We start from the raw sequence: 24,757 nt of genomic DNA on the forward strand, positions 1-24,757 counted from the left end.
CTTTTCATCTGTTTTTTTTATTTTTTCCAAGCTTTTCGTTTTGTCATTTTTGCATGCAATTGTCTCTACTAATGGTGGAAAAAATTATACTAAAAAATACCTGCACTTTGATGTTTATACTAACCTAATAAATACATGACACATCACATATGTCTTCGCATAACTTTTATCACTAAACAATACACATTTGCACCTTCATTTATAACTCAATCATGATAAATCATTATGACTTGCTTGATATATAACCTAGTGCAGAAAAAATTAAACACAAGTTAAGCTTCCTTATACAAACTAATCTTGGAGTTTAACTTAATGAGGAAACAGATAGTCTTGAAAAAACTTGCATATATCTATAAATGACATCACATACTCTAATACAACAGTCAACAGGTACGCTACAAAACTACGTATCATAAACTCCGCCATAGTTAGCGCAGTCAGAGCCAACTCTCATACGAGCTCCCGGTGGTTTATTCATCTGACTGTAAACTAGGGTCATTTATATTTGCCTTGCAAACTTACCATTGTTTTAACATAATCATCCCATACAAAGTTGATCACATTGACCCAAATATAGTACTACTATTAGGTCGCTGGTCTCAGATAGAGAGGTAAGTAGTGTTTAGGATCTGGATCTGAACTCCACACTGAGAATGCACTTGTGCATCTCATGTATTTCTCTGTCATTTCAGGGAAGTTTCGATCGATAACATCTTTTAATGTCTCTGTCTTGTTTACCCATTCGAAGCCTTTCTCTGTGTAGGTTCGCGAATTGAAATCTGTTGTGAAGAATCGATCAGCTTCTAACCTCCTGGAGAAAAAAAAATGTAGTCACACGAATTAGCATGAAGATCAATTCTTGTTTAGCGTAGAGTTTAAGTTTTGTACACCGTTATTATATTGACATACCTTGAAGCAATGAGCAGAAATATATTAAAGGCAGTCTCACTAATGGCAAAGCCTTTAATTTTCTTCTCCGCGTGCAAACCAACTTGGAGATCTAGCTTCTCAATATCATCGCCATATACTTCTTGTAGAGCCTCAATTACTTCTTCGTCATCAGTTAAATCCTCCCACTTGCTAATCGGTACCATCAGCAAATTCCTTCTGAACTCATTGTACCGCGGAATTCCCCTCTCTCTGTCTCTATAAACTGTTCACTTAGAAAGTTAGTATGTGATTCCTATATATATAAGATGAAAACAATATGCAAAAGAAGTCCACTGGGATAAACATACTGTCCAAGGCAGCCATGTCAATTAAATCAGGTCTATCATCTCCATCGATATCATGAGGAACAAGGTTTCTCATCCATGATGGAAAATTCCACAACGTAGCAGCTCCACATGACTGGTGGCCCATTGATACCAGCATCTGCTCCATACCGATTTTCGACAAGTTCTTTTCTCCTTCTTTCCCGATCATTTCCCTCATAGGAATCCTGATTATCAAACTACACAGTTAGAAATACATATATCCTATGTCATATAGGGAGGCATAATTTGCTTATAAATGGAAAATGTTTAATTGGATAACATACTCATCTTGAATAGGCAAGGATTTGTCTTCTGATGTAGTCGACTTCAAGTCCCTCAGAACAATCGTGTCAGGTAAAAGTGAATGCATTCTGTAGACACTAACGAACTCTTCAGTCAATGAGTAGGGGGTTCCGTGGTCTCTAGGCTTTTTAAGACCAACTAAGCCACTCAGTACTGGTCCAAATTTGGGTCCTAACAAATCCTTGACTTTCTTCCCCAACAAGCCATACCTGAATCACACTAGACTCTTTTAGTTAACATTAATAGTTAAATTCGTAATGCAAAAGCATGATGCATGACGACTAACTGAAAATTGGGAGGTATTTGTTAATTCAATCACAGTTATAGTCTATATTTGCTCAACGCCCGTGTCAAATCATCCATAAATGCATTACTTTTAGGTGATCCGGCGCAGGTGCAATGACATTTTTGAAGGATCTGGCAACATAGATCTTTTTCAAGTACTCTTACCAGTTGATCCTCATTCCCGCCATTAGAGTATCAGTCTTAACAAGTTCAAGCGTCCAATCGATAGTATGAATTTTTGCAATGACCGCTGAAGTTATCAATCTTGCATGTTGGTACACCTTTTCATCATCAAATTCAGGGTAATGTTCCTGAGAGGTACAAAACAGGATTTTAAGCGAAGTCAGATTGAGGTGTAAAATAATCAAATGTCATAATACATGCTCATTCGCTTCTTTCGCGATGTCCCAACTATACTATGTAAACTTCATATGACCATAGAAAAGAGAAACTTGGGTACTTCATTAACCTACTTTAAGCATATCACATATGGCATTATGTTCCTTCACAAACAAGGCCTGCAAGAGAGAGTAGCCTGCCCAATAATTTCGGACATCTCCGGATATTGGAATGCCTTTATCATCATGTTCCAGAAGTCCATCACCTGAGACCCTGAGCTTTCCATCTTTAAATCTTCTCACCCTTATCATGCCCTCTTCGTTGTTGCCATATATTACACTCCCATCCCTAATAAAACAGCAAGAGCATATATTTCATCAGATAAAATAAATCTTCACTATTCGACTAATATTTTCGCCTCCCCTTCTCCCCTCCATCTCTGTCGTGGTTATTACCTTGACTCTTTTAGCATGCTACAAAGCAGTAGTTTGGTAGAGTGAAAGAGTCAAGGTAATAACCAAATACTCTTTCTTTACCTAATAAATATTTTTAGTTAAACAGCTAATTATTTTCAATTCTCCTCCTATATTATTAGCTTTCCCCATCACCATAAAAGTATTTAGTTTTATTGCTGTCTTTGGAGTCAATAGAAGTACAAACAAAATCACAACTGTTTAGAGTTTTTGAGTCTACTACTCACCACCACGGGGTCCTTGAATTCAAATGCCCAAACTTCATATCAGGTGAACCTGTGGGAAGTTTTTTGGTTTTAAGGAACTTAAATGACTTCAGCGGACACCCTGCTGCAACGTCTTGAGGAGCTCTAAGCTCCACCTGTTGAAAAATTTATGTTAGAGAAACATAAAACACACCTTTAAGTGCATATAGGTCACTTTTGACCTTTAAATCCCCTCCAGTTCTTAAAACACATATTTACTAGGTACCTGTTCAGTGTCCTCCATATGGTCATTCCAATCATGGATCATAAATTGTACCCATGTGCACGCTATCATGTTGAATTGCCCTCCGCAATCTGTGTACTTTCTTCTTTCCAAGAGCTTCGTGGCCACGGTTACAGGGTGAGGTTCCAGCAGCTGCATAATCAGATGATATTGTCACAAGTGATCATTGAGAGATCTCAAGCTACAGATGTCAGATAGCGTTATGATTAAGACACATTTATTGGACCATGCAAGTTAGCTATCTAAAAAGATCAGCATCACGCGTTTAAATAGGTTCAACAGACTAATTTGCACCCCCTAACCTACTGAACAGAAAACTGAAATATCTGGTAAAGTTGAAACTATCAAATTTACATGATTTAATTAGTGTAGCATAATTAATTGCATTTTGGCTTACCGCATAACTTGAAGTGGATGGTAGCATGTTGCGGCCAAAGAAGGTTCCTTGACTACCCACTAAATGATCCACAGGATGATTGCACGTACCATCAGCAGTCCGATAGGTAAACTCTTCTGTGTCATATTTCTTGCCATTAACTTTCCCTACATGTAAAAGGTTATATCGCTGGTGCAAGTGTCTTCTTATTCCTAGGTAAGCCAACCCTAGTAACACCGGCAATCTATGCCATAAATCAAACTTGTCCACAAGATGTACAACCTGCCATATCAAAAACATGAGCACTAGTAAAAGAAACATTCTAGATTGTAACGCATAATATCACACAGGTGAACGGTTAAAAGAAGGGAACGGAGGACACTAACATAGAACAAAATTGTGTCAAACAAAGACATCTTTGCAACAACATGACGGAGTTGAGGATGAACAAAGTCTGGAAGAGAAATTGAGAATGCCATGAGAGTTTCTCAGCAGTTGACCTGTCAAGTAAAGTCAAAAGGATTCAAGAGATGTGTTATCAGTTATGAAGATTGAGAGGGAAGATATGCGGCATTTATAAGCGTTGAACCTGTGCAAATTTGTCCTGTTTCATGTCATTCAATTGCTCATATCAGTTGGCCCAATCAAGATTGAAGCATTCAACTGTCTCCCATAAATCATTATTTTATATGAGTTAACAGTCAAAAACACACTTAAATTATCCCAATTTTTTGTGTTTCATACCTTAACTATTGAGTGAAACTCACACTCCCAATAGTTCAGGTATGAAACTCAATAAAGTGGAATAGTTTAGATGTGTTTTTTACCCTTTAACTCATTTTATATTATAATGACGCAAATCAAAGAGAAGTGTCTCGTAGCTTGTGTATAGTGGATCTTTTAATGAGCTTGACAACTACTACTCCAGTTAGGTTTCATTTCACCAGATAATGTTTAGTTCATTAATTAATGAGGATTAGCAGTAAACATCCAAATGTACCTTTCATTTGAATGATAGTCATAGACTAAACCAGAACACTAACATCTGAAACATTCTTTTCGTTTCATATTCAGAGTAGTTGAGTACCCATAAAAGAATGATCTTAAAGAAAAATACCAACATCTAGTCAAAACATCACACTCTTATATATATTTATGTCCTTCTTCCATTTCCTGAAAGCCCTCCAATGTGGACCTCGTATACAATTTATCTGATCATCCGAACTCGAACTAAGTAACTTTGGCTCACACTCTATATATATGTTAAAGCCTAAAGGGTCCTCTAAGTAACATCAATACATAAAGTTCAAATTTTGAATTCACAGATCGCCTTCCCACTCCCCTTCCTAAACAGAACAGTAACAAAATTTCTCCAATAAATCAATCTCCTATCGAATTAAGAAGAAAATACTATGAGTGATGGAACTAAAACAATAACATACCCACTGAAATCCCACAAGTGAGGTTTAGGGAAGGTAGAATTCACATAAACTTTAGCACTGCCTCATGGAGGTAGAGAGGTTGTTTCTGAAGGACCGTCGGCTCAAGTGCAAAAAAGACGGGGACGAGAATATAGCAAGTAATAAGGTAACACTGCAAAGTTTTTCGAAAAAGAACCGAAAACAACAATAAAATAATGTGATAACCAAACATATCAAACAACATACTAGGATAGATTATTGAAAACAATAATAAACAACGATTTTTTATTTTTTTTTTATAAGAACTACAATAATACAATTAAGAACATGGCAAACACCAACCACCCTAAGCAAGATAACACTACACAATCTATTAACTTGTTATCCAACTATGTGCCCTCCACACCCTCCTAGTTAAGGTCATGTCCGGCATAACCTGAAGTTACATCATATTTCATCTTATTAACTCTCTCCAATACTTTTTCGGGTTAGCTATGTCTCTCTTCGTACCCTCTATACCCAACTTCACATATCTAAACCATCTCAGTCTCACTTTCCTCCTTGCTCTAGTCAACCACAGAGGCTATTCTCATGCAACTAGTCAGCAATAAATGCACTCAACCAAATAGGACGAACTATGAGGTTTCCCGTTGACAAAACGCTACGAATTTCATCGTATACGTCCAAACTTTGGTGGTTTGAATTAAGTTGTACATGTGCTAGTGGATACTACAGAGCAGATATTTGTACTGCTAATTAAGTTGACCCGAGCACCGCAAGGAAAAAAAAGTAGTAAATTGCATAACAATTACCTCCACAAGAAGTAGTTGAAAAATAAGTAATGGCAGCATCAGCTTTGGTGCGTCCGCCCACATGCCAATAAGTAAAGCCTGCATCAGCTTCCTACGTATGCCCACAAGCCAACAAATTATGAAATCAATTATCTTTATTCTTTACTCATCAACATCAAGCTACAAAATTCAAGTAACACAAAGTGTAATTTCTACAACAGGGCAAGGGTTTTTCTCGTCTTACCTAGCAAATGTGATGGAAGAAAGTTGTCAGGATTGTTTATTAGTAGTACTGATTAAGTGGGAAGCTACGTCCATCTATCTACTTTATTTTTTGGAATGAAAGTAAAAAAAAGTATTGAAAACACTCTAAACTTAGCGAGAATTTAGAAATATGTTTCACTCATATTATAAGATCAAGATAATCAAGTAAACAGATATTTTTAAGGTTATGAATAATTTAAATATGAGACTAATAAGTCACATCAAATTTAAGAGTGACGCGATCACATCGAGTCCACATTCCACAATTGCATTCCAAATTAACCAAGCCCATGATAATAATTTTGTGGGTCTCTTTTTCACTAGAAAATGCATATTCTTTCCGTCTCAAATTATAGGTTACTTTCTCAATTTTAAATTTTGATTAATGTTTTAAGATATATTTTTTCACCATATGAATATCAAAATAATTACAATTTGTAATATTTTTATATATAGTTTTCAAATATAAAAAATAGAGTAGTATAACTTCTTTCTTAAAAAGGTAATTTTTTTATCAAGCAAACATGACATTTGTTAAAAGCATCCTCCATACCAAATACACCATTAATGATTTGGATGTTAGAAGTTAGAACGATCTAGATGGAGTGTTGACAAGGAAAATGAGTTCATCATTTTTGACCAAAGGATATATATATGTTCCTAAAATTAATGTCTAACGATAACTAAACAAGTAACTATGGTTGCACGCGATAATGACCTTTTTATTCACTCGTACATTTTAACTTATCCGCTATTTCAAAAATAAATTTTCACTTTTCATAAATTATTTTTCAAAACATAATATTAAGCATCATATAATATGAATAATGTGGTAAAATAGTTATGTTAATTATAACGTGTCAAATTCAAATAAGACAAATAAACGTGAAGAAATGGAGTAGTTAAGTAAATACTTATTTCTTTTGTTTATTTTTACCGTCAATTATTAGAAAATATTTATTTTTTATACTTAATATTAATTATTTATTAGGATCCAAATTAAACGTCAATTAATAAGAATATTGTCATGAAATACTCGCACCAAATTTCAATCACTGTTTCATACTAACTAACGTGCTTCTTTTAGCCAAGTTCCTTTTTAAAAATATATTCAAGAAATTTCTTATTGCAGATTAATAAGTAAGATGCAATGGAAATTTATATATAAAAAAAATCATGGAATAAAGAAACAATAATATTCATCACATATATGTCGTTTTTGCAGACCCCACAACTTTGTCCAGAAATGGTTGAATGAAACGACTAAAACCAAACTTTGTTAGCTTTGTTTTAAATTTTGGCATGTGTTGTACAAATTAAGCTTAATGGGGCTATGCTCTACCGATTAAACTACAATTATTTTTGGCATATAATTGTGTTGTCTATAAAAGATTTTCTTTTATATATATATATATATATATATATATTGCCAAAGATATTTGCAAATCCAGCATGAATACCCCACCATTACATACACACCACAAACTGGCAGCAATCAGTAAGTAGTACAAGACAGTGAGTTGTCTTTTAATTATTATTGCTATTATTATTATATATAACAATAACAATATATTTAATATAATCTCATCGTAAAATATGTGAAAAGTAGAATGTATGCATGACATATGTTTATTTTTGTATAGAGTAAAGATATAATTTCTAATAGACTCTTGATTTTTAAAAGTGTAATCAACACAATAATTATTATAAGTAAATAAAAGATGGAGAAATCACATATTTAGAATTTAGATAAACTTATTATTTTCACCTGGCTCTTCTAAAAAGGTTGTTTGTGAACACAGAGGACTATATCGTTGTCATGGTGACTCATTAGCTTAGTAAAGATAAAAATTACTCAAAGCTACTCTTGGTGCCTTATCGTTTGGTAAAGTTATTTAGATGAAGATGTGTTTGGTCCACAATGCTATCGCAAAATTTGTTTGTTGTATTACTTTTTTCACAACGTATAAGACAGGATAAGGAAGATATTTTAGTGCGTCTTCCCTTTTACTGTTTATTTTTCTTAAGACTTATTTAGACATGCCATGTGAAATTATTTTGATAAAAAATTGAAGTTTTGTAATTTGGATCTCTTAAGTAGCGCTTTTTTCTTTGGAAAACTTACATAAATATACTACGTTAAAAAAATATTTATCATTTACAGGGAGGTATTATTCAATTTAATACTTACAGCTACATAATACATAACAATTTATTATTCACATATAATACAAGTTTTATTGATGGATAATACATTTATTAACACATTTTAATATACTTATAATACAGTGTGTCAAATTCTTACCAAACAAGCATAATATATTTCAAAAAATAGTTATAATACATATATATTGCATACATAATTCAATTTTAATACATATTGCAATTTTAACATGATATTGCTATGTATTGCTATATATGATAATAAATAAAAAAATATCGCTAAAATCAGTAATTATTTATTAAAAGGTACCAATCAAAGTAATTTAAGATTAAACGGTATTTTGATACATTATAATTGATTAGGTTTGATTTCGCTTTTTTGATTTGGATCGCCTTTTACTTATGGGCCATGTCTACGACCCAATTAATAGAGAAAGCCTAAGTTGCTCTTAGCCCACTTATATATGGCTTACTGGGCCGAAGTTTTTCAAGATTGTAGGCCCGGCCCACTGTTAAAGCGTGTTCATTGGATTACCTCCTATTTAATGCTTATTTATGGGCTCTCTGTTATTGAGCCCAAATTTTGACTCTTCAGCTTTCTAAACACTAGCTGTTACCGCCATCACCATTCATTCAACTGAAAATTTTCCTAAAACCTTGGATTGGCCGAATCCCTAATTCCCAATGGCCTTCGATTCCGATGAGGATTTATCCGGCAACGATTCTGATGACGGCTTCCAAGAAGACATGGAAGCCCTCAAGAAAGCTTGTCTTTTCGCCGGCACGGACGCCGACGACCTCCAACCTTCATCTTCCACCGGCGATGTTGCCGGTGGCCACGTAGCCGATGGTGATGATATAACGCCCTCTGGTTCAGACGCCAACGACGATGACATTGCGTTCGTACGTGGGTTACAAGAGCGATTTGCCCTATCAACGGAGCTTCGCGAGCCTATAAGTTTGAAACCATTGTGCTCTATTTTTCCACCTGGCTCAGAGGGTGATGAAGAGAATGATTTAGAAACCTTACGTGCTATTGAGCGCCGTTTTGCGGCCTACGATGATGGTAGACTATTTCCGTTGTTGATTTAGATTTTGAATTTTAACTATACTCATTGCTAGTCTTTAATTTGAATCGTAAATAGGGATAATTCGTTCATTCTATCTAACATTACAGGAGATAAATACTTGTTTGTTTGTTGGCGATCAAGAATGTTTTACCATCTTTTTATGCATATCTTATTTGTGACTAAATTTTATATTATAATTTATACAGATTCTGGGAATAGAAGAAAGGAGAGTCCTTTAGATAACTTTGAGCAGGTTGGTGTCACTAACATATCCTCGGAAAAGGAAACTTCCAATAATTTCTTTGTAGAGAGAACTAATGCTGAGGAAGGGTTTCCCGCTTGTGTAGATAGAACCATACAGATTTCTGAAGGATGCAGTAATGACGTTGCTAATTCTCAGAATCTCACTGAGGGGTATGATTCTGGTGCTGAAACCATAGCAGCATCAGTTAATTCTTCTTGCTTACCAAAATCAGCACATGCATTTCTTGATGCCATAAGGAAGAATAGGTCTTGTCAGAAAGTTATGCGGGATAAGATGATGCAAACTGAAGCAAGATTGGAAGAGTTGAAAAAATTGACGGAGCGGGTCAAGATCCTTAAGAGCTTTCAGCTCACATGCAAAAAGAGAATGGGTCGGGCCTTGTCACAGAAAAGAGATGCTCGTGTCCAGTTAATTTCTTTGCCAAAGCAAAGGTTCAGTGCAAAGGTCAGCAGTGCTAACTGCCAGTTACTGCAAGCTTTATTATTTATTACTTTGTTGAATTCCATCTTATATTGCTGCATGCATGAAATAATTTAGGGTAAGAACACACAACCACTTAAGATTTAGGGTTCATTTAGCTGTCTTATGTCTCATTTCATTTTTTCCTAACCTTGCTCATTCTTTACGCCAGACCACCAGATAATAAAAACAAAACCATATGCGGTTCTGAGTTTGTTGTCAAAAGATTACTTTTGCGTGGGACAACTTGAATATACAAGAACAGAAGTATTAGTATTTTGTTTTCTTGAAACATGTAAGTTTTTGTATAGTGTATGTTTAGTGTACAACTATCAGAATTTTCTTTTCAAGAAAAGTTTTTTCTTGAGGTGTGCCAAATATGTCATCAATGGACATGTGTGGCTTTCCTGTTTCCTGCATTTATCTATGCCAATAAGTTGCTTGTTGAACACTGACAGCCTTGCGTTCCTTTGTTTTCTCATTCTAGTTGATTGATCATATATTGCGCGACCTTTTCTTTTATATCTGTATGATATATATTTTTTTTAAAAAACTTGGTATATCAGTATCGTATCATGTGTAACTGGGTGACAAGGTTAATATGTGCAAATATATGGGTTGCATCTTCTGAAAGCTTGATTTTTTCTGTTAAGCAACTACTACAACACCTCAATCCCAAATGAGCTTGGTAATAGATTCTTCTCTTGTGATAACATATTTGGAAATTACAAACAACATTGTGAGACTTGTTAAAAATACTGCTTTCCTGGGGATGCTCGTATTATATGAGAAGCAAGTTGTACTTATCATGAAAAAAGGCATACATTTGTTGATGCAAGTTGTACTTATCAGGAATAGAAGGCATAAATTTGTTGATGCAAGTTTTGGGTCATCAAAAAAGTTTGTTGATGCAAGTTGTACTAATGGAAAAAAAAGGTTACTGTTGTATATAACCTTCTGATCCTAAATTGTTTTTACAACTCCAGGGAAAGAAGTTATCTGCAACACATTGTGGACCTCCTGAGAATTCTCATGTTGCTAGCTATAGGGAGGCATTGACACATTTTGCTGTCTCATTGAGTCGCAAGGAGTGGTCCAAGGAAGAGAGTGAAAATCTTGCGAAAGGAGTGAAACAGCAATTTCAAGAGATGTTACTTCAACGCTCGGTCAATCTTCTAGGGTACATTTCTCCCTGCAGTTGCTATGTTAATGAGGCAACTCTTCTCTCTGATTAGATTCCTTCTCATACAGCACTTTTATGCACATATACATGTTCTCTCACAATAATGAAATGAGCAACAACACTAGCATTCTAATACTGGTCAACTTTCATATAAACCTTGTGCCTCTCAATGATTTCCTGATTTCTCCTCCATGTTCTTGGATGACGCTAATATGTATCAGCAAATATCTTATCCATCAAATTGATAAGACTAAGGTTGATTGACTTATCATGGTATTCAAAATAGACGACTTTCCCTTTTTTGCCTGGATTAGAATCTGTAGACTGTAGTTCAACCCATTCATGATTATTGTTTAACATTTATACAAGTATCATATAATTGCTCTTAATATCAATAAAATACTTCCCTACCAGTTCTTTTCTCAAAAATACTTATTTACCAGTTTAAAAAGGAACATTTATAAGGATTGTATGTGTAATTATAATCCATTCTTTCACCTAAGAGTTCCAATTTCAACTTCCTTTTTTACTTATAATTTTGTGATGATAAAATAGAAGAGACCACGCTTGATGAATTAGGTTGTTAAAATGATATAACAGAGACTCCTTATATAGGATTTTGATTTTCATGAACTTTCTAAGTTTCTTAGTTCAGGGTTTTCTGATTTTGCTGACATAATAGTAGAAATATTTTACAACTTTTTTATATGATTTCTCTCGACTTTAATATATATAAGAAAGAAAAAGTCATTGCGATAGTGAACATTGCCTGAGTAGTTCGCTTTAATAGTGAATAATCACCGGAAAGAAATACGGTTATGGAGCTCTCTTTTCTACAAAGCTGTTAATAACATAACTGAGATATATAACTTGATTTTATATAAACTCTCCAACATGGGAATTTTCCCAATTTAGTAGACCTATTTATCTCATAGAAAATAATAAGAACGGTGGAAAAATCTTGTTGCAGCAGACAACGAATGGATTCTATTCTCGGCCATTAGAAAAAGGTACAGTGATGCAAATCTTTATAAATATCAGTGCTGCTTTTATTTGAATTTCCGGTTGAAGAGTAACCAGTAAAGTTGGGAGATCGGTGATGGGAAAAGTATAATTGTTGGTCACTTGATTTAATTAAATAGCAATAGAGTTAAATTGTACTGTTCACTAAAAAATATCTTTTTAAAACTGTGCCAATTCATACCCCTCCATGCTATAAGTTTTATGTAATGACTTTGATCTCTAGATGTCCCCACCTGTGTCAAGTGATCTTTATCTTGATGGTCCTTGTTGGAGGTAATCATAAAGAGACAGGATGCCATGCTTATATGACTTCTAAGTCTGAAGTGGATACCTTATTGTTAGTGCACCAATTCAATCATTTGTGGTTCTTTTCTAGCTATAGATATATTTTTTTGATTTATGCACAAGAACAAATAATGTTGGTTTTTAATTTTACACTTTTAGGTCAAAATATTGGGATCAACTGTTTGGCGACATGAGATTATCATAAACTTTATATTATTAAATTTACAGGTGCAATTCAAAAACAAAAGTTACATGTGCAATTGATGTTCTAATAAAGTAGTGTATTGATGGTGTAATGGAAGTCTCTATATTGCTGGATTAGAAATTGTGTCAAAAAACTGAAGCTAATACTACCAAAATGTGTTTTTCTTTTGTACTATTCTGGAGAATTGTCTGAGGTTTTCTTCAATGCCTCCATTATAGCTTAATGTTGTCAAGTGTTTGACTTCCACTCCCTTCTCCCCAGCCTGTAAAGTATTTTTCTGCAACTTTGAGCCCTCGTTTCCATCTCTCGTTGTGTCTGTGTGCGTTCTCTTATTGCAATACCAGCTGAGGATTCCTGTACGAATATCAAATATGCTATGGTGATTGGAAATTCTCATTTTTAGTGAATTAAAAATGGTATGCAGTTTTGTTTGAAGAATATTCATTGACGGAGGCCCTAATTTCTTCTCAGTTATCTCTTCCACTTTCTCCCCACCCTTTTATTCTATGTCTTTTTTTGTGTTTCTCTCAGTTTATTGGCTTCAGTTTTATTTTCTTGCTTTTCTTTATTTGGATATGAAGTTGATGTCTGGATATTGGAACATGAAGGCATTTGGTTATGACTGGTTTTATCAACTTGTGCTGTTCAAAATATTGAAGTACTATTATCAATACACTTGTAAGCAGAAGTCTCGGGAGATATGAGCACTACTCTAACAAGTGGAATTTTTTTAAAAGAACTTGAGATCATGATGGTCAAATGGTTTCTGTGATGAGACAAAACATGATAAGCTTAACTGAGTGATTTAATTTAACTTTTGTCTGGAAAATACTCCATGTTGCCACCACATTAGTTCTTTTGGGATGAGTTGGTCTTATCAAACTCTTTTGCAGTGATGAGGATGGATGTTCTAGAGAATCTGGTGATCTTGATGATGTCATTGCCTCAATCAGAGACCTCGCAATTACCCCCGAGACCATGAGGTTATTTCTACCCAAGGTCAATTGGGATCAAGTAGCTTCCATGTATCTTCCTGGTCGTTCTGGTGCTGAATGTCAATCAAGGTAGAATTAAAATGCCTTTCCCCGTACGAAATAATGACATTACATTCCATAGTATAAATGACGTTTAATACTTGAATTAGGTAATTGTTGTTGGGTATTTGTTCGTTTCTATGCATGCATGTATATGAAAAATTATATCGAAATTTTGATTTTTGCTGTGTCTATTGATTATAATATGAATACCGGGAATCATGTCCTTTTGATCCATAATAAGTTCTGGAGAACATTTGCTGAATCATGACTCCAAATTGTCAGAATTGCATGCTTAATGGCTTATCATCCAAGTTAAGGATTAGAAGAGCCTTAAAAGTGACAGGATCAACGTTTGTATTGGATTCCAAGTCAAGATAATGCTTGGTTTGCTAATTTATGAGAATATAAACTTTTTGTTAAACATTTAAGGGACATGCCCCAAGTTTTTTTTTTTTGATCAAGTAGAAGTATTTTCGTTAATAACATGACCAAAAACATGATTGTATTACAAGTGGTATACCAAAAAGTAGAGTAACTACAAAAAAATACGATTATCCACAAATGCCATCCAATCTTCTATACAACGAGGGACTACATGGGTGCACTGAAAGAAGGTAAGGGATGGGTGGTTACTCAACTGTGTAAAACACATATCAACCCCTTCAAAATCTCTCCTATTTCTCTCTCCAAACATTGCGAGTGGAGCGACATTTCACGCCCCACGTCTTCTCCTTCCTCTCCCGCTCTTCCAGAAAGACATAAAATCTTTTACGATTCTTCACATATCCACGGCAAGCTGAACCACCTAAGCAAATCCCACCATAGCCTCATGGCTAAATCACTGGATATAGTCTATGCCTTAGCAGCCTAGTATAAGACAAGAACTGGTGAAGCCACTCTCTTCTTGTACTTCCCCACCAAGCATGTCATGAGGAACTCAATTCTTTCCAAGATACGCCCTGGTGAAAATCTGAACTTTGGTTCCTTCACTCCCTTCAGTCTTCTGCCTCCTCCGTCCAACGTTTGTGCCGTAGAGGAAATTATTTCCTTTGAGTCCCTCTCTCTCTAAAAGCCATCTTATTATCTAAACTACCACAAGTTTTATGAAGATATACGTTAACATGAATGGACATATACTCTTTTATTTAACATTACTATTGCACTCCTGATGATCTTGAAGTTCAATTTTACAGTCACCTTTTGGAAGTCTAATGATTGCATATGGATATGCATTGATATCATATTGATCCATGAATCTCATGAGCATTTAAATGAATATGAAAAACCACATATACTTAAATATAACATTAGTACTGCACTTCTACAAATTCCATATTACGGTCAGATCTTAAGTACCTTAAATGACCCTGTGTGGTCTCCTCATTCAAGAAACAAAGTTTTAGCCACTGCAAGTCTAAGATTAATGTGTGCATTAATGGAGATACCAAATTTCCTTCTTAGTGGTGCTTCTATTATCATTAGTTTAGTGTTGAGGGGCTTTGAATTCAATTTTCCTTTTTTCATCAATTGAGAGATATGGTCTTGTTCTCTCCTAAATCCCTTCAGGTGGTTGAACTGGGAAGACCCCTTAATTAAACATGAAGGATGGGATTTATTAGAAGAAAAGAACCTATTGCAAGCTGTCCAGCAGAAAAAAATGAGTAACTGGGTTGATATTTCTACATCGTTAGGAGTATGTAGGACTCCATTTCAGTGCTTATCACATTATCAGAGGAGTTTGAATGCTTCAATCATTAGGCGGGAATGGACAGATGAGGAGGATATTAGACTCTCTGCTGCTGTGGAGACTTTTGGTGAGAGCAATTGGCAGTTTGTTGCTTCTGTCATTGAAGGTCGGACAGGTACTCAGTGCTCCAATAGGTCAGTCATCTCCTCATCGTGATTTAATATTTTTTTCAAGGTACTATAATGCTACTCAGTTCTCATAATGTATTAAAGGATCACATATATTACTTCTGTTGTCGAAGTGGTAATTTTTCATAACACTGTATTCAGTACTACTTTTGTTTAAACTTCAAAGTTGATGTTTGCGATTGGCCATCTTTTATGTAGGTCCAGTATCTAGATTCTAGAGTAGGATCTATAGATTTACTGCTTATCTTTGGCCTTTAAAAATGAGCCTTGGCCAATTAAACGTTGCCTTCTGCTATTTCATCAATTACAGACAACAATTCCTTCTGAGACTATGTAACTAAATTTGCCTTCTGCTATTTCATAAATGATTTTCAACAATTTCTTTGGAGATTATGTAGCTACTTTTGTAAGGTTTTGTTGGATGGTCTAAAGTTTGGTATATTTGTACTGATGTTGTACTGTATCTCATCCAAAGGATTGGGGAGGAGGAGAATTAGAAGGGAATACATAGTTAAATTTGAGGCTTCTGAATCCCAAATGTTATTCGTGTTTGGGTTTGCTTTTCACATGTTTTTCTACTCAGTGTTTTTCTAAGCAATTTGCAGTTTGGTGTTCTCCATGATGTTACTCTCAATCAAGCTAGTGACTTTTTTTTGAAACCCCCAGGTGGATTAAATCTATTCATCCAGCAATGAAAAGGTGCGGGAAATGGAGTGCTGATGAAGATAAGCGATTGAAAGTTGCTGTGATGCTTTTTTATCCTAAAACTTGGAGGAATGTAGTTCAATCTGTGCCTTGGCGAACTCCAATTTGGAAGAAGGTTGCTCAATATGTACCTGGGCGGACTCATGTGCAATGTAGAGAAAGGTATTTATTATCTGTCTGACTTTGACGAGTAAGGTGGAAATAGCTGTTATCATTCTTATTGTTTTTTTTTTGTTGCTGTTGATTCAGATGGGTCAATAGCTTAGATCCTTCTTTGAAGTTGGATGAGTGGACAGAAGAGGAGGATTTGAAGTTAAAATCAGCCATTGATGAACATGGATATTCCTGGTCCAAGGTTGCTGCATGCATTCCTCCACGTACTGACAATCAGTGTCGCAGGTATGGATGTTTTGTTATTATGGTCTAACCTGGGAGGGTGAGGGTGGGGTGGGTTCCTTCTAGCATTTTTATTTGGGCTAGCCAGCTCCTGTCTTATTTGTGTATTTTCCCTGTAGGGTGGGAGGTCAATATTATTTCTCATTAATTGTGCACCATATTAGAATATATGCTAGGTGTTATCCAGATTTGTTTCTTATTCAATTCTTCTGAAGTACAGGAGATGGATTGTGCTATTTCCAGATGAAGTTTCTATGCTGAAAGAAGCTAAAAAGATACGACGAGAAGCTTTTATTTCCAACTTCGTTGACAGGGAGGATGAAAGACCTGCCCTTAGACCCAATGTCATTGTTCCTACACAGAAACTTAGTTCTAGAGCTGGATGTGAAACTACTTCTGCGAATAAAAAGAGGAAACTACGGTATGCATTCAATAACTGTGCTCCAGATATTTTTGCTACATGTGTTGTGCTTATTTAATTCACTGTTACTCCCTATTCAAAGAGGAGAAATTTGAAACTATCTTCCGTCTGGATGAATTTTCTTCTGGTAGTGGCTGGCTGATGCCTTATTGTCATTTACGCTGTATAGCTCCCTACTCCTACTTCAATCAATGAAGCAACTGCATCTCAATCTCAAATTAGTTTGTGCGTGCTATAGCTTATTTCTCCCCTGCTGCCCAAAAGAAATGTTTTTTTCTTGGGGCTGGCGGCAGAGGAGGGAGATGATAGGTAATGATTCTTTAAAATTTTAAATGGCCACTTGGGACTGATTATCCCATCTGATTATAGATGTTATTGCAACTTATTTGGTCTACCATTTGACCTTGGATCTGCTAAAATGCTACTTAGAGCAATCTTTGTGAATTGTGATCACTGATCAAATTATATATTACTCCCTCTGTTCCACAATAAGTGATTTTTGAGATTTTGGCACACCCATCAAGTAAACCATCTAATAAATATTAATTATGAGGTTATTTGACTAAATTACCCTAATCAATTCATGGGAAAGTATAAAGAAGTATTGAGAGGACTTTTAGAAATTTGTTCATATAATTTATCAGTTAACAAATTTGGAAGAAAAATAATAATACATCCTTTTTGTTTATTTTAAAAAATCATTTATTGTGGATCAGTGGAGTAATTGTCAAATGAAGTGTAAGAGAATAAACTTGTCCGAGGAGAGGGTCCTACTTTAAAGTAAAAGAAGGGAAGTTTCCCATCCTAGTTTCACTTCCTTGAACTGGCTGCTACCCCGCGCAATCAAAGCCAAACTTTGATGTACCCATTTGCACAATAACATTCCTCATATTTTATTGCTCTGGGCTTCTTTCTCCCAGTTTAGTCCTTGAAAATGCTCTGAACTTCTCTCAATTGAGCCCATTGAGCCACAAGCTTTGCTCCAAACCCACTCCTTCGCATGTTGAGCCTACTCTCCTCTCAGCTCCAGGCCCACTTTTCAGCCTGTTGAGCTTACTCTCCTCTCAGCCCCAGGCCCACTTTTCAGCCTGTTGAGCCTAATCTCTCTCCCTACATTAGGTTCACACTTCCGATCTTCTCAACAAGAAAAACTATCCAGTTCATGTGTAAACCCAAGATGTAAGTTACATGTGCTGTGGAAGGTTTAGAGAATACACTTGTTCCTCATCAGTTATGTAAGGTTTTCATGGGGGCCAATATAGTCCTGGGCAGCTCCACTCATAGTCTTAAGGTCTTAGGTGGATGCTAAGATTCTTTCACAAACTGCTATTTGCTTAGGAAAGAGTTTTGTCTGGTCATGACTACACAAGTTTTTGTGGAAGGGGTGCGTTTTTAGCAGCTAGGTTACTTTTCTGATTGTTTTAGTTTTTGTTTGTAGGCCCAGAGCAACAAGGGATGATATGGCTCCTAGGTGTGATGCAATGTGTGAAATGGAGAAGCGACATGCAGAGGGGAGTGAAGGTCCAGAGTCTTCTGATCTTATAAACAGCAGTTTGTTACCTTCTAGAGACCAGGGTTGTAATGATGCAATAAAGAATAAAAGACCGTCTAAACTGCGTCCTAGAAAGACAAAAAAATCTACACCAAATGATAAGGTTCCAGAGGCTTCTGCTTCCAGTGAGTCTACTATTGCAGATGGCAATATCTGCAAGAGGAGGAGGAGGAGTATCAGTTCACTGGTGAAGAAAAAGAGTAGAACTGTCCCCTCTGCTTCCAGTACAGTTGAATCTACTACTGCAGATGGCAATATCTGCAAGAGGAGGAGGAGAGCCAGTTCGTTAGTGAAGCCAAAGAGTAGAGAGAGTTCATCATCTTTGCCAAATCTGTCTTCGTCAATGGCAGTTGTTGAAGAGGCTGAGTCACTTGTTCAAGACAGCAGGAAGGCCAAGAATGTTATGGATAAATGCCATTCCGCAAGTGAATATGATGATCCCTGTATTAGCCCTCAAGGTCCTCCATTGGCACATCCACACTTGGATAAAGGGACAGCTGATCTCAATGTTGGTGAGAATGAAAATGCCTCTACAACAGGGTTCCAGGATGACTCTTTACTTTTTCAAAGGAATGCTGTTGTGTGCACTGATGAAAATGCTAGTCAGTTAGAAGCAGCTGCAACACCTGGCACTCGGGAAGGTGAGAATTATGGAGCTTTCGTCTGTCATAAGCTTAATGAATGCAGTCAATTGGAGAATAATGTCAAGTCGTCCTTAGATAATCTACCGCAAACAGCAGATGACTGCATGACCCTTGCTTCTTTTGTCCGTAAATCGCGAGCAAAGGTAAGTTCATCGTCTTCTACTAAGGTTGCCAGGTTTCATCCGGGCAAAGCTCAAAGTAAAGCTATGGCTGGAGATCACTCTAGCAGATCTTGTATATCTGGTGGTCATGATGGGATGGAGAAGAGAAGTAAACAAGAATGCACCAGTTCCAATCAGATATCAGGGACTGAAGTAGAGGATGACATGCCCCTCTCTTCTTTCATGGGCAGAGTGAGGAAAAGGGAGTGTACTGAAGTAGGGGATGACATGCCTCTCTCTCTCTTTATGGGCAGATTGAAAAGAGAGCAACGCTAATTTTTTTTTTATAGATTTCCAAGGCTGCTTATTATTCTCTGAAGTTATGGTAAGGGCCCAAACTGATTTATCCTATCTTCATCTTGGATGCATACATCTACATTGCACAAAAATTTCCAGGTTGCTGGGGGGAAACTAATGAGGTTCACTTGTATAGGCGATCGCGATTGGGAAAGTTTTCTCTATTTCCTGCTGGATTCATGAGTTATAAATTGCTCTAATGTATTTTTGTTCTTCAAATTCAAAAGCCATTCTTTCTAATACTAATGGGAGAGCTCTGAAGACGTGGTTCGTGGGGGTACTGAATAGGCACTTTTTTCCTGTGTCAGTATTGCTGTAAAATTTTGTACCTCTTCGCACTGCGATGAATGTTTTTGTAATCTATAGCATACTATTACCATATGGTTACAATTTTGGTTTGACATACATGTGTATTCTGTTATGATCTTAATGCGTATCCTTTGGTTGGTTACATTGTTTAAGTACTAGTTTTAAGGGATAATTATAGTTCTGTAACTTTTGGTGATCAAGTTTAGAAAACTAGCCAGTAAATATAGAGATTTTTATGTGTATATTTAAGTATAAATATACACATACATAGAATATACATAATTCGTGTATGTGTTTTGTATATTTTAGCTGGTGTTGGTAATTATGTTTGGTTGGAAGGACATTAACGAAAGAGTCCCTAATCTTAGTGTATTCAGATGTTTCTATTGTTTAATTATGTATAAAGTTTCAACTTTTTTGTCTGATGGATTTTTAATCAAGTGAATGGGAGTTTGGCAGGAATTACAAGGGGAGAAATTGATAACTCATCAATATTTAATTAGATCTTCAAGATTTTTCCTTGGATGCGGATTGTACACTTTACATAATACTACTAAAACTATGCATTAATGTATTGTTTTTTTTTCCTTCCCAGTAAGCGTTAGCTGGTTCTTACTTGCATATTTAAACTAGTTGAGGCCCGCTTGTTTGGGTCTTGCCTTGCATGCCTTAAATTCAAATAATTTGAGGCTGGTTGTGTTGGTTATTCGAGTTGAAGTGCAAATGTCAAGCGAGGAGGTGCGAGAAGTTGGATATAGTGGGTACGAGGAGAGGCAGTGAACTTATGATAGGCCGAATAAATATTGGAGAAAGGTTGTTAGACATGACATGATACACTTTCATCTTTACAGAGGATATGACTTTAGATAAGAGGGTATGACAATCAGAAATTAGGGTAGATAGTATAGTGTTGCTTTCCGTAGTATTAGCCCTATTCTTGCAGTGTGTTGCTTTTGATTTCTATCATCCTATGTTGTTTGTTGTATCTTGCTTATCACACTATTTATGATGTTGTTACTGTTTCCATTAATTACTTGATAGTTTTTTTACTGCCATTTTCCCTTTCATACTTACATTTGCACTTGTTCCAAAAATCATCCGGTAAAAAATTATCTACATCCACGAGGTAGAGGTACATTCTATTCTTCTCAACTCCACTTGTAAAATTTACTAGATATATTATTATTGTTGTGGTATAATTATTCTGGTCCTATTATTCCATTTTTTTGTTAGAAATAACCTATCTTATACTAATTCCAACATAATTTATGTTAAAATTATTAATCAAACAATGAAATAATATTACATTTTTATCATCAAGCTATCTATGCTTGTCCAACCTACCAAACGCCACCCCCTCGATAAAGTGGTGAAGCTAATTGACCAACATCCTTGAAATGGATATTTCCCAAGCAGGCCCAGTAACATGACCCAATTTGCCTAATGGATCTGTAACCCCACAACATTTCTTGCAAAAACCCTAAAATTGATACACACTATAAAACCTCACCTGTGAGATATTAGGGTTTCTCTTCACTGCTATATCGTCGTCTCATTTGTCTCCAGAGGAAAACCGGAGCGGCGACCACCTTGCTTGGCAAAATGGCGCAAGAATCACTTGTCCTTCGCGGCACCATGAAAGCCCACACCGATTGGGTCACTGCCATCGCCACCCCAATTGATAACTCCGACATGATCGTTACTTCCTCCAGGGACAAGTCCATCATTGTCTGGTCTCTCACCAAGGACGGTGCACAGTACGGTGTCCCCCGCCGCCGTCTCACCGGACACGGACACTTTGTTCAGGATGTTGTTCTCTCCTCCGACGGTATGTTTGCTCTCTCTGGTTCTTGGGATGGAGAGCTTCGCCTTTGGGATCTTCAAGCCGGCACTACTGCTCGCCGTTTTGTTGGTCACACTAAGGATGTTCTCTCCGTTGCTTTTTCCGTTGATAACCGTCAGATTGTGTCCGCTTCACGGGACAAGTCTATCAAGCTGTGGAACACTCTCGGTGAGTGTAAGTACACCATTCAGGACGGAGACTCACACTCCGATTGGGTTTCGTGTGTGCGTTTCAGCCCAAATACTCTTCAGCCAACCATTGTTTCTGGTTCCTGGGATCGTACTGTGAAAATCTGGAACCTTACGAACTGTAAGCTGCGTTCGACTCTTGCTGGACACTCTGGCTATGTGAACACTGTGGCAGTGTCACCTGATGGGTCCTTGTGCGCTAGTGGAGGCAAGGATGGAGTTATTTTGCTCTGGGATTTGGCTGAGGGCAAGAAACTCTACTCACTTGATGCCAGTTCCATCATCCATACTCTCTGCTTTAGTCCTAACAGGTACTGGCTCTGCGCCGCCACTGAGTCTAGCATTAAGATTTGGGACTTGGAGAGCAAGACCATCGTGGTGGACCTTAGAGTTGATCTCAAGCACGAGAGTGAGATGGCTGCTAATGAGAGTGGAACTGCACCAAAAAACAAGGTATTTTTATTATGCTTTTACTTGATCATGGTTGCATAGTATTCTTATGTTGTGTAAACATAATTATTTTATGAATGCTTGCGTAGTGGAAATTTATCATTGTCTGTAGGGTAGGATGATTGACATATTCAATGTATTCACTTTGCCTCCAATTAGTGTCGTTAGTGTAGGTGTGTAGCTAACAGCTAAAATTTTATAATTGCATTGTAATAGGATGATAAATTTTGGTTTTGGTTAATGCCTCTTTTAGCGAAATATGAAATTCATCAGCTGCTTATTGTTGATTGATTCGTAATGGTTCGCTAGCAGCTTTCTTGTTGCCATGTTGCTTTACTTGATTAGGAAATGTGCAACCTTGGACCATTCCCCAAAACTATGTCCTTGATGCTTAATGATTTGGGTAGCTTTTTAGGTTATGAACTATTGATTGTCCCATCAATTTTTCATTTGCGGGGTAATACACATGTAATTTGGATTCTTTTGGGTTTTGTAAAGCTTATATTTAGAAATTACATGTTCTGCAATTCAGTAGATTACAAACAATGTATAAGTGTAGTTATGCTACTTTTGTTTTGATTTCTTGATATCCTCAGTTGTTAGTCTTGTTATCAATTAACATTGTTAACATTGCTGAATCCTCATGGCAGGTCATTTACTGTACCAGTTTGAGTTGGAGTGCTGATGGAAGTACACTTTTCAGCGGATATACAGATGGTTTGATTAGGGTCTGGGGTATTGGACGTTACTAGGAATGAATTGCATCTAGGCAAGCCTTTTGGCAATAGTCCATTAAAGACGTTTAGATTTCTCTTTAAAATGTTTGACGACAAGTATCTGGATTCTCCTTGTTTCTCATGAGTTTGAGAGTTTTGATGTGTTCCATTTTTGGAATTCTGTTTAGAATTTTGTTACAAGCTTATGTTGCTACACTTCAATTTGGTTCGCATGTATGTTATTCATGGTCCTACTAGTGAAATTATTGTTACCCTCTCTTTTTCCTTGGTTTTACGAGTCTTTCAGGTAAGCAACATATAAGGTGAAGGGAAACCTAAATTGGGTCTAGGGTTTCATTATCCACCATGAATGATTGGTATATTGTGAGACCAATTGAGCATGAAAGAACTGATGGAACAGAGCTTTTCAGTTTGAGGGAATCATACCATCATCTTCATTATGAATATGCTTTGTCCCTGATTTGATCATGCATTATGGTGTTTGTGGTATGGTTTGTTCATACATAATTGAGTGTTGCTCATGGTTTGGTAAAAAATTGATTCAAACTTGAATATGGTCAGACATCGTCAAGCTTCTTGTAGGTTACAGAAAACATATACATCGAAGAAAATGAGATGTTTCTCATCTGCTATGATATTCGTATCTGTTTGTCTTCGTTTGAAACAAGGAATGACTCCAATATTTTCTTCATCTGGTATTCTTTTTAACCAAAAGAATGGGAAACGATTTTTAAAACCGCTATGAAGATTACCTTGGCTAGGATAAGATAGCTGAAGTAGGGGTGAGATAATGCTTTTTGTATCTCTAGATTTAGAAATGTATTAGATTTTTTTATATTTATGTTATCAGGTTTTGGAAACTTTTTTGTTGTTTTTTCTCGATTGTGGCTTGACTTTCTTGTAGAAGTGTCGAATGTGTTATTTCTTTCGACTTAAACATCAATTTTGGGATTCTCAAAGTGTGTTCATCATGATCTTGATTTTTGGATTGTAATACGTGTTTAAGGACATAAGAAAATTAAAGTAACTAGTCTTAACAATTCCAAATAGAAATGATTGCAATTAAGAATGAAAAATCAGAGAACTTAACTTATAACTATAAATTAATGGGAATACTTGAGATTTAGTGAGAAATTAAAAAACATTCGGTATAAAAAATGTGTCTCCTTCTGTTTAATTTGTTTGAAGCTTTAAGAAAAAAATTTTTACAATATTTTAAGGGCAAATTACAGAAATCACATACTTTTAAGGTAAAATTACAATCTATAAACGAATACAATAATATAAGTGCTGATACATTAAATTTTAAATTAAAGTTTTTTTTGGTTTCCCACCCGATGTTCGGTGCCCACATTGGAGTTTCAACTAAATTCGAATCGCACTTTGCAGGGCCCATTCGGGAGTGGCGCTTCCAACAAAATTTTCAACACTTCCACCAGTGCACCACAACCCATGTTGATATTTTAAATTAAAGTTATGCATACATGTCAAA

The 24,757-nt window shown here is 36.1% G+C and overlaps 3 protein-coding genes across 3 annotated transcripts; 2 read left to right on the forward strand and 1 right to left on the reverse strand.

Moving 5' to 3' along the window:
- Positions 1-264: 264 nt before the first annotated feature.
- LOC125858207 (alpha-dioxygenase 2) lies at positions 265-6,019 on the reverse strand. The gene is made up of 11 exons (XM_049537919.1): positions 5,755-6,019; positions 3,908-4,021; positions 3,543-3,803; positions 3,128-3,277; positions 2,884-3,017; positions 2,318-2,531; positions 2,010-2,155; positions 1,541-1,768; positions 1,239-1,441; positions 910-1,153; positions 265-811 (listed from the first exon to the last, which is right to left on the reverse strand). Exons 2-11 carry the CDS (start codon positions 3,998-4,000, stop codon positions 586-588), a joined length of 1,899 nt encoding a protein of 632 aa, XP_049393876.1. The 5' UTR covers positions 4,001-4,021; positions 5,755-6,019; the 3' UTR covers positions 265-585.
- Positions 6,020-8,779: 2,760 nt separating this feature from the next.
- On the forward strand, positions 8,780-20,165 carry LOC125859423 (uncharacterized). Its single transcript, XM_049539170.1, has 9 exons — positions 8,780-9,226; positions 9,437-9,939; positions 10,941-11,134; positions 13,544-13,714; positions 15,254-15,568; positions 16,229-16,429; positions 16,517-16,666; positions 16,884-17,084; positions 18,523-20,165. The coding sequence occupies exons 1-9, from the start codon at positions 8,845-8,847 to the stop codon at positions 19,715-19,717; spliced, it is 3,312 nt and encodes a 1,103-aa protein (XP_049395127.1). The 5' UTR covers positions 8,780-8,844; the 3' UTR covers positions 19,718-20,165.
- A 1,379-nt stretch (positions 20,166-21,544) lies between these two features.
- LOC125858110 (guanine nucleotide-binding protein subunit beta-like protein) lies at positions 21,545-23,476 on the forward strand. Its single transcript, XM_049537793.1, has 2 exons — positions 21,545-22,531; positions 23,179-23,476. Exons 1-2 carry the CDS (start codon positions 21,650-21,652, stop codon positions 23,278-23,280), a joined length of 984 nt encoding a protein of 327 aa, XP_049393750.1. The 5' UTR covers positions 21,545-21,649; the 3' UTR covers positions 23,281-23,476.
- The last annotated feature ends 1,281 nt before the right edge of the window (positions 23,477-24,757 follow it).

Source organism: Solanum stenotomum, chromosome 3, assembly GCF_019186545.1.
Source record: "Solanum stenotomum isolate F172 chromosome 3, ASM1918654v1, whole genome shotgun sequence".
NCBI lineage: Eukaryota > Viridiplantae > Streptophyta > Magnoliopsida > Solanales > Solanaceae > Solanum > Solanum stenotomum.